Source organism: Podarcis vaucheri (assembly GCF_965113315.1).
Source record: "Podarcis vaucheri genome assembly, chromosome: 16".
Lineage (NCBI taxonomy): Eukaryota > Metazoa > Chordata > Lepidosauria > Squamata > Lacertidae > Podarcis > Podarcis vaucheri.
Window position 1 is genome coordinate 2,049,544 of NC_138754.1, and position 10,815 is coordinate 2,060,358.

General features: G+C 45.6%; 1 protein-coding gene across 1 annotated transcript; it reads right to left on the reverse strand.

The window, feature by feature from the left end:
- Nucleotides 1–1,693: 1,693 nt before the first annotated feature.
- On the reverse strand, nt 1,694–9,213 carry LOC309520540 (uncharacterized protein). The gene is made up of 3 exons (XM_082202453.1): nt 9,107–9,213; nt 6,246–6,353; nt 1,694–3,946 (listed from the first exon to the last, which is right to left on the reverse strand). The coding sequence occupies exons 2-3, from the start codon at nt 6,287–6,289 to the stop codon at nt 2,956–2,958; spliced, it is 1,035 nt and encodes a 344-aa protein (XP_082058579.1). The 5' UTR covers nt 6,290–6,353; nt 9,107–9,213; the 3' UTR covers nt 1,694–2,955.
- Nucleotides 9,214–10,815: the final 1,602 nt, after the last annotated feature.

Here is a 10,815-nt window from a genome sequence, read left to right on the forward strand (position 1 = left end):
TTTGTTGCTTCCGTGCATGCGCATGATGTCATTCTAAGCGTCTGTGCAGGCGCGAGCGGTGAAACCCGGAAAAAACGCATTCCATTACTTCCGGGTCACCGTGGAGCTCAACCTGAAAGCGCTCAACGTGAAGCATATTTAACCCAAGGTATGACTGTATCCCACCACTCACAAATGGGTGGTTGACCTTCATGTGACCGTGTAGACACACAGCGCCGGGAAATAATTAAATTCATACCCGGAAATGAAGAGAGTAAGTTGGAGAGTCCTTGTGCCTCACGAGGAGACCCTTCCCAGAGCCCAAAGAGCATGTCTGTGAGGGAAGAGGAAGCCCTGAAGAGACCTGAGGTGCAGTGGGGCTTTGTTTAGGCTGCTCAGCCTCCCCGCCTAACAGCTGATGTGCAAGGTAGCGCAGCTGCAGCAGCTGCTTTCCCATGGGTCCTGCAGCCTCCTGCCAGACCCAGAGCCTTAATTCTAGTTGGGGATATTTTTGGATACAGTGGGTTTTTTTTGGTATGGACTGAAGAGAGTGCAGTAGAGAGGACATTTAAAGGGTATTTAGAGCAGGCATAGGCAAACTCGGCCCTCCAGATGTTTTGGGACTACAACTCCTATGATTCCTGACCACTGGTCCTGTTAGCTAGGGATGGTGGGAGTTGTAGTCCCAAAACATCTGGAGGGCCGAGTTTGCCTATGCCTGGTTTAGAGAAGATGATGATGAAGAAGAAGAGTCTGGATTTGACATCCCACTTTATCACTACCCGAAGGAGTCTCAAAGTGGCTAACATTCTCCTTTCCCTTCCTCCCCCACAACAAACACTCTGTAAGTTGAGTGGGGCTGAGAGACTTCAGAGAAGTGTGACTGGCCCAAGGTCACCCAGCAGCTGCATGTGGAGGAGCGGAGACGCGAACCCGGTTCCCCAGATTACGAGTCCACCGCTCTTAACCACTACACCACACTGGCTCTCCACTTCAGTGCTCACCACTTCACAAGATTTCACTTATGCACATAGGGGCCCAGAACATAACTCCCACTTAAGTGGAGTGTCACCTGTACTCATTCAGGAGGGTGAACTGGGAGGAAGAACTACTGAGAGATCTGGAACAACTTGGAAGAAAATAGCAGAGGGGGTGTACGCTACAGCAGCGGCGTAGCGTGGGTTGTCAGCACCCGGGGCAAGGCAAGTAATTTGCGCCCCCTAACCTGGGGCAAGGCAAGTAATTTGCGCCCCCTAACCTGCCGCTGCTGCCAGCTTCTTTTTGCTGCTGCCTGGTCTGGTCTGGTGTGGTTCTCTCCCGCGCTCAGCGCTGCGCTGGGCGGCCGCTGCACTGTCCCTTCCCCAGATAGTCCCTCGCTCTCTCTCCGCACCGCACGCCTGGCACCCACCCCCTCCACAGTGGGCGGCGACCCGGCGGCTCAGATCGGATTCGCACAGCCAGCACTGCAGTGAGAGAGAGTGACTGAGCCAAGTAGGGGCAGAGAGCTGCGAGTGCGAGCGCCCCCCCCATGTTGCGCCCGGTGCGGCCGGCGCCCCCTGCACCCCCCACGCTACGCCACTGCGCTACAGGTCTCCGATTTCTTCCGTTGACTTCCAGTTTTCCTTCATGAAAATGATACCGTTGTTCTTGATGTTGTTAAAAAGTGTGGCTCTTATTGTAACAACTTAATGGTGAGTACCGGCCCCTATTTCCTAGGGGAAAAGCACTGCGTAGAACCCAGTTCTGCTGGTGAAGGTATGAAAATGACACACACATATACACCCAGTCTATTGAGAGGGGAACAGAGAATTTACATAAACAAAACAGAAGGGGAAGGAGCTACACAATTAGGGAGACAATTAACAGAATGATTGTACAACACTATTTTTTTAAGGATGGTAGAAGCCTGGTGATACAAGCAAGTATACAACAATCTTTTAATTCCAAACAGAAGCTTAACACTCACACTGAGAACAGAAAGAGGTAAAATGGGGAATGTAGGGTTGCAGTCAACTAACTCTTTCTTAGAGTAGACCCATTGAAATGAATGGACCTATGTCATTCATTTCAAAAGGTCTACTCTGAGTGGGACTAGAATCCTTTCGTTCAAAGGAAAGGGTGAATACAATAAAATACATAGGAAAAACAGGGTACTTAAACCAACTCAGAGTAGGCCCAGTGATGGGCATGACTAACTTGGGTCCATTAATTTCAACAGGTGGTGTCCAATATTAGCCCTACCCAGTGTAGATCCGCAGATATTAATGAACGCAACTAACTTAGGACCATTATTTTCAATAGGTCTCTTCTGCGCGGTTGGATACAACCCAAAGCTATTAGTTCTCTTTTCAGCCAGTCCGTGGATTTCAACATGTCTGCTCTGAGTAGGACTGATGATGGGAGGATAATAAATTACACGAATAGCATTAAAATTGATTGCGTCAACTGACCCAGCCCAGTCTCGGAAAACTATTAACATTATTAATTTAATAAAATATCTGCAGATCACCATAAGGGCCAAGGGCAGGTCGCAACAATCTAAGTCAGAAGCTGCCCAGAGTGGCTGGGGTGAACCCAGTCTGATGGGCGGGGTACAAATATATTATTATTATTATTAGCATTGAAACTACTTAGAAATGGCTTATTGAAACTCCTTATGGGTCTGCTCTGAGTAAGTATAACCTTGGAGGCAACTCCAACTTCAAAAGCAGCTCAAAACAAATTAGTCACTAGAACAGGGTGGATCCTAAAATCAAATAAAAATGGATCAAAACACATACGCCACTGTCAAAAATGAAACTTTTGCTATGAACAGTGAAATCTCTCTGCAGAATAAGGAGTCACGTCGAGTCACTGGCTGAGATCCCCATGCTTTGGGTGGGAAGGCAAGCAAGCCGTCCATCCACCGCCACTGATGTGTGCCCGGCTCCTCGGTGCGTGAAAGTCAAGTGAGTTTCTCCCACATCCCTGTCATCTTCAGAAAGGCCACTTGGTGGCCGAACAGTACTTCTTCCCAGTGCTTGCGATCTTGACGTTTTTGGGAAGCTTCTTTGAGGCCGCCAGGTTTGTGGTGTTACGGACCAGACTGGGCTGGGAGCCTTTAGTCAAAGAGACCCTGGAGCCCTTTGCCAGGGACGGCCGCGAGCCCTTGACCAAGCTTGGCTGAGAGCCTCTCGACAAGTTGGGCCGCGAAGCTCTCTTCAGGAAGTATCGCGAGGCCCTCAGCGCGCTGAACCGTGGGACTTTGGTCACAACGAGACGAGGCCCCTTGGTAGCACGTGGGAGAGTGCCCCTTGCCGGGTGTGGCTGGATGCCCTTGGTCACATTTGCTTGTGAGGCGTTGCCTAGGCCTGGTTGTGGGTCTTCGGTTGCATAGAATACAGGGCCTTTTGTCATCCGTGGCAGCGGTCCCTTCGCCACGCGGGGTGGTGGGTCATGAATATGTGGCAATAGGTCCTTGCTTGAGTACAGCACAGGGCCTTTGGTCATACGCGGTAGCGGGGCCTTGTTTAAACACGGCTGAGAGACATTGGTGGGATACATTACCGGACCTTTGGCCATACGGGGTAGAGGGGCGCCAGTGACACATGGTAGCGAGCCCTTGTTAATGGGGCCATGTCGGCCTTTGGTCATGCCACTGTATGGACATTGGGTCGGCAAAGGTTTCTGATAGATAGCTGTGTGTGGCAACGTCGGGTTCTTGTTTAGCTTGGAGTACCTGGCTGTGTGTGGGTCTGGGTAGACTGCCGCGCCTCGTGGTTGATAACCAGTCACACCAGGCAGAGAGTAGAGCTGAGCGCATGGAACTTTCCCACGTGGTGGAAGGGTTTTGTATGCAGGGTATCTTGACCCATAGAACGGGTAGTATTGTGAGCCAGACCTGGGTAGCCTTTTCGAGACAAAGGGTGGCAACGGCCGACCAGATGTGTATCCATAATAGGGCACCTTTTGGCTGGCCCGGCGATACCTGCAAGAAGGAATTGAGAAGGTCATCTCCTCTAAGAACATGAGAAGAGTCCTGGAGCTGAATCAGGACAAAGGCCCACCTAGATCAACATCCTATCTTCACAGTGATCAACCAGATGTCCCAATGGAAAACCCACCAGAAGAGAGTGCAACAGCAAGTCTCTCCCACTTTCAGAGCTGTCTTTCCTATTGGGCTTACTGGTGTGTTGCGCCAGGGGGCTGGCCTCTCAGGGGCGCCCCAGTGAGTAGGGGAGCTGCGTGGCTTTGCTGGCAGCCTCCCCTTTCCCTGCATGTCTGCCAGCTGTGCCCCGTCAACCATATGGCTGGCAGGTGTGCAGCTTCCTTCTCAAGCCTCCACAGGAGGAGAGCGATCCACGCAGAGGCTTGGGGAAAGGTCAACAATTCTGGGAAAGGGGGGGTGCCAGAGGGATCTTTGAACCACAGCACCAGATATGCTTAAGACGGCCCTGCCCACTTGTGATTCCCTACCACTGGTACCACTCTAGTAGAAGAAGAGGTAAAACATGCAAATGATGAGTCAGAGGATACCTCCTGAATACCTGACCTAAGTATTTTAAGAAGAAAATAACGAGGAGCAAATTAACTTGGTCAGAAAGCTGAGGAGGATTTTACGGCCACTCGGATGTTACTAGCCCAGAGATGGAAGGAAGAGACAGTCCCGACCAGAGAAGAATGGCAAATCAAGTTGATGGACTACGCCGAAACGGCAAAACTAACCAGGAAGCTCAGGAACCAAGAAGACAAGAAATTTTAAAAAGGATGGGAAATGTTTGTAATGTATATACAAAATTATTGTAAACAGGTCAAAACAGCAGGATTTTAAAGACACTTGTAATGTAACAGAATGTATTGATAATCTAGGAAGGTGAAAAACTGGAGAAGTACAGTGGTACCTCAGGTTACAAATGCTTCGGGTTACAAACACTTTGGGTTACAAACTCTGCACCCCTGGAAGTAGTACCTCTGGTTGAGAATTTTGCCCCAGGATGAGAATGGAAATTGTGTGCCGGTGGCGTGGCAGCAGGAGGCCCCATTAGCTAAAGTGGTACCTCAGGTTAAGAACGGTTTCGGGTTAAGAACGGACCTCCGGAACGAATGACGTTCGTAACCCTAGGTACCACTGTATTGATATGCAGCTGAAAATAGAATCAATAGGACCCATGGAAGGGATGAGAGGAAGTCAGGAGATTCAGAGTAATCTCGATAATTAGATTCGGAATTGGTTTTGTTGTGTGTTTATGTTTTGGAAAAGCAAATAAAAATTCATTTAAAAAATAAAAATACAGTGGTACCTCAGGTTACATACACTTCAGGTTACAGATGCTTCAGGTTACAGACTCTGCTAACCCAGAAATAGTGCTTCAGGTTAAGAACTTTGCTTCAGGATGAGAACAGAAATCGGGCTGCGGCGGCAGCGGGAGGCCCCATTAGCTAAAGTGGTGCTTCAGGTTAAGAACAGTTTCAGGTTAAGAACGGACCTCCAGAACGAATTAAGTACTTAACCCGAGGTACCACTGTAGCTTAATTGCATTCCATCATCCCCCCCCTTAAGTTGAGAAAAAGGATTTTCTCTCCCGAATGCTGAGTGAAATGATAGATACTGTACGTGGTGTAAAAAATTAAAATCATCATGAATATTGAACGGTAAAAAAGAAGAGAAGAGAAAGCTGAGCAGGATTTGGAGAGCTTGGCTTTCTCTCCAGCTCATCTGGTCAGACCTCACCTGGAGTACTGTGTCCAGTTCTGGGCACCACAATTCATGAAGGACACTGACAAACTGGAAGGTGTCCAGAGGAGGGCAACCAAAATGGTCAAAGGCCTGGAAACGATGCCTTATGAGGAACGGCTAAGGGAGCTGGGCATGTTTAGCCTGGAGAAGAGGAGGTTCAGGGGTGATATGATAGCCATGTTCAAATATATAAAAGGATGTCACATAGAGGAGGGAGAAAGGTTGTTTTCTGCTGCTCCAGAGAAGCGGACACGGAGCAATGGATCCAAACTACAAGAAAGAAGATTCCACCTAAACATTTGGAAGAACTTCCTGACAGTAAGAGCTGTTTGACAGTGGCATTTGCTGCCAAGGAGTGTGGTGGAGTCTCCTTCTTTGGAGGTCTTTAAGCAGAGGCTTGACATCCATATGTCAGGAGTGCTCTGATGGTGTTTCCTGCTTGGCAGGGGGTTGGACTCGATGGCCCTTGGGGTCTCTTCCAACTCTAGGATTCTATGATTCTATGATTCTATGATTCATCCATTTGTCTCCCAAAGCCACACCTGCTTACCGATGAGAAAAGTTCAGTGGAAGACCAGGAGCAGCATCCTCCATGTGCACCAAATCAGGAGCAGAGACAAAGTCACTGGGAGTTACTGGGAAGAAGTTATGTAGCAACCTGAAATTATAAAGGGGTGAGTGGGTAGCAGAATTTCATAATTTCACATCGTTTTTTTAATATTATCCAAGTTCTTCTCTGCTTTCCCCCTTTCATAACTAAATCTCACATTTATTGACTGCTTCATTTATTTATTAGAGTATATCTACACACATCACACAAATCACAATTATTATTATTATTATTATTATTATTATTATTAATATACCGCCCTATACCCAGGGGTCTCAGGACGGTTCACAGAATAAAATCAAGATATAAAACCACAAAATACCTAATAAATACAAAAACAACCCAATAACCCCCCCAAAAAAAACACACACACCACATTTTAAAAGGGCATAGGATGCAAATCAGTTCAGCCAGAGGCCTGGTTAAAAAGAAACATTTTCGCCTGGCGCCTAAAGGTGTATAATGAAGGCACCAGGTGAAATATATTGTTATTTCATAAAATATATATGTTATGGACGTGTGCAATAAAGTCATTAACACATGAAATGATAACTTCCTAAAACGGAGAATAAATCAAATTAATTCTGTAAAAATGCTTGGTGAAAGAGAAATGAAACCAAAAAGTGAAAATGTTCTGGATGGCCTACAAGCGCCATCTAGGTAGTCCAGATAACTCCAGGACTAGTTTCTGCAAGAATGATCTCATAGATGTTTCTTGTTTTGATCTATGCTAATCGGCTTCCTTCGATGCTCTCTTTGCCTGTGGGCTTGGGACGCATAGCTAATTGGGACAGGGGAGGTTTCTTACACCGACTGCTTGTCAACTCCTCCCTTATCTTAGAGATGAATGAGAATTGGGGAGAGGACCTCTAAGCCAGCAGTGAGTGAATGGCGCTACTGGCGCCAGCTAACATAGCTTCCTTTGTGTATAGTAGGCAAACTAAGTCCCGGGGCCCGAATCCGGCCCAATCGCCTTCTAAATCAAAATCACTCTCTTTTCTTTAGCTGCCAAGCCAGTAATTTGCCCGGCTAGTTAGCGAACTCAAAATTTCTCTGTCTCATTCATCTTAATTTCCACTCCATTTCTTCATAGAATATTGTGATTGTAGCATTTTAATATTTCTTTTTATTTCCGCATTATCTGGCTTCGTATATAATTCTATTTCATTCTTCCTAATCTCTTCTACCACTTCTTCTTTTCTTTCTCTTTTCTTTTAATTGAGTTTTGCTGTATAAAAAAACTCCTCTAAGAACAGCTTTGCTGGCATCCCAAACGATTTTCAAGTCAGTATCTTTATTTAAATTGAAATCGAAGAATCAGCGTGTTTTTACATGAGTAGAATGTGTCCTTTTCGTTAAAATGCATCTCTGGGTTATTTGTGGGGCATAGGAATTCATTCATCTCCCCCCCCCAAAAAAAAATATAGTCCGGCCCCCCACAAGGTCTGAGGGACAATGGACCGGCCCCCTGCTGAAAACGTTTGCTGACCTCTAGCTTAACACATTGGTACCTTGTGGACAAATCTCTCACTGCTTCGGTGTCCAACCCAAGTCTGTAACAGCAGTGGGGCTTTCATGCTGTGTTGCAAATTTATCTTTTCTTCCACTAAAGCACTTGACCCTTCTGATTCTGATAGGAATCATGTTCCAAATTATCTTTCTTTGTTTGTTTACAAGCTATAAATGGATCTTTCTAAAAAAAAAAAAAGTAGGGGGATATCAGGGCATGATACAGATAAATGTTTAAATTACCCAAAAAGGCACATTGCAACAACAATACGATAATAAAATGATGAACTAGTAATAATAATAATAGTAAATAATAATAATAATAATAATAATAATAATAATAATAATAATAATCAATAAAAATCAAGAGGAATAAAATCATCCCACCAGCTAATAATAGCATAATCTGTCATCTATACTCTAGTAATCTCTAGGTTAGATTACGGCAATGTGTTATACATTGGGGCTGCCTCTGAAGTTGGTTCAGAATCTTCAGCTGGTGAAGAATTCAATGACCATGACTAACTGAAGTAAATTGATTTCAATAGGTCTACCCTGAGTAGGGCTTAGTTGGATACAATCCAATGACTACCCTTCTGTCCCTCCCCCACATACTAGAAAATGAGGTCAGAGAAGGGTATTTGAGACCCATCCTCGAAGGTTTACATCCAGGACAAAATCCATAGAAAGAAAACATCACTACTAGTCTCGTCAAATCTCTTTTAGGCTTCTTAGAAATCCCTCAGATGTTTTCTTCCAAGGAAGGATGTTGAATAGTATTTTGGATGCCACCTTAGGCGCAGTTGACAAACAACATAAAATTGTGCAAGAGGCAGGCACACACCCTTGCGAGATTTTGAGAGGCTTATACCAAGGGTTTGGGCTCACTTATACATTGCCTAAGAGACATCCAAAATTGCTTCCGATTTCATTCTCAGCATCCTCTGCTGGGAGGAAAAGCAGGCAAAGCCCCTCTTTTGCATTCCACCTTGAAAACTCTGCTAGTTCCCACAATGCGCACACCACCTCACACGCTTCTTTGGAATCGTTCAGATCTTTTCTCCCAGAGCCAAGGGTACAACCCAATTCACAACATGTGACATTTCACACAAATAGCAAAATCCCATCAAATGCTCCAGTTTGGACAAATATACCAGGATGAGAGTCTCACAAGGATGCAGACTATTAGACCTTCAGGCGTCCTGGTCCCATTTAAAGTTTGTCTCGAAGCAATATCCAGAAATTCAGTAGCAGAGAGTGCACAGAGAGGGGGGAAACAGTTCCTAACTTACCTGACTTCCAGACGCAAACGAGTCTGGACAGAAGTGTCAGCAAAGGCTGGGGATGAGGAGAGCTTTTTATGTGGTTTTAAAAATCCCCCTGAGGGACGTGAGGCACTTATGCTGGGGCGACGTCACTGGCAACCTGCAAATCGTGATCCAGGGTAATATGCCAAGCTTACAAATGAGGGCTGTTTCTTCCTCCTCCTAAAACATTAAATTAAATTGCAAAGACGTCCATTGAAAGTCCTACAGCTTGCAAGCAGGGCTGTGCCTCATGCAAAATACATGCCACCGATCAGCAACAGCTACTTGTACTTGCTGATCCGAATTCATGGGATTATCGAGCTGGAAGGTACTTCAGTTTATGTCATCTAGTCAGCCCTACAAACTTTGGAGGGGCTACACAGCAGGAGGCAACTTTCTGCTTTAATGTCTTCAGGATCAGAGATCCCACCAGACTGAGCCAGTCTTTTCCACCATCTGGAAGCTCTTATTACCTAGAATTTCTGCTTAACCCTCAAGAAAGAAGGGCATTTTCGCTGGCCAGGTTTAATTCAAATCCATCCAACCTCCTTTGGGGAAGGTTCTCCGGCAGGGTGGAAAGAGAAAGAACTTGCCCAAGTGAAGACCACCTGGTGGAAACCCTCACACATATGGTTCTTAATTGTAAACTATGTGCTGACCCCCGTCAACAATTTCTAGATCAACTCTGTATCCCCAAATGGAAACAAGAGTTGGAGGTCATAAATTTTCTATTACTGGGGAATGATCAGGAGCTTACCAAGTTAGTGGCTAAATATTGGAGATGTTTCAACTTCCCTCCATTTCTTGTTTTCCACTTAAGATATCCAAATTTTCACAAGAGTTTTTGTTTGTTTGCTTTTTTAAGATCTTGTGAAAATTCACCAGCATCTCAGTGCAAAATTCTCCCAGTGCAGGTGTCCCAAGACCGTGGACAACCGGTAGTCTACGAGCTTCATTTAGGTGGTCAGCAGCATCTATGTAAAAAATACAGTGGTACCTTGGTTGTCAAACTTAACCCGTTAACTTAATACTGTTTGACTCCCAGAACCGTTCAAAAACCAAGGTGCAGCTTCCGATTGGCTGCAGGAGCTTCTTGCACTTCAGACGTTCGGCTTCCAAAAAAATGTTAGCAAACTGGAACACTGACTTCCGGGTTTGTGGCATTCGGGAACCGATTTGTTTGGGAGCCAAGCCGTTCAAGAACCAAGGTACCACCGTACAGGTAAAAACCATACAGCACTGACCACTGCACTTTACTGTTGCTGCAATGGGGAGAAAAATAATTAAGTGTTCCACCAAGACCCTCAGTGATTTTCAAGAGGAATTGGGTGGGAGGAATGGTTGGGTAACACTGTTCTGACATACCCATTCTTAAAAAGCAATCTTGACTAATATAGGCACCTTTGCAATGCAATCTTCCCAAATGCAACACAAATTTGCTTATGCCGTTTTCACGAATATTTGCATTCTTGTGCAAATTTCACCCCAACAGACACATTTTTGTAAATGTTGCTTGGCTGGAGAGCAGCTCTGCAAAATTCAGAGACGTGTGGATTTTTGGAGGAAGTCTGCTCTGCCTTCTGCACTTCAAATACTCTAATACATCATTAGTGTATGGAATTCTTTTTACCAATAGTTGTGGCAATAGCCCCCGGCTAAAATGGATTTCGGGTATAGCTGTGCATAAACCCCTT

What these genes read in the sequence shown, in the direction of transcription:
- LOC309520540 (XM_082202453.1), bottom strand. Translation starts at nt 6,289, where the DNA reads ATGGAGGATGCTGCTCCTGGTCTTCCACTGAACTTTTCTCATCG. An exon ending in CCACTGAACTTTTCTCATCG is followed by an intron (nt 3,947 to 6,245) that starts GTAAGCAGGTGT and finishes TCCTTCTTGCAG; the next exon opens with GTATCGCCGGGCCAGCCAAA.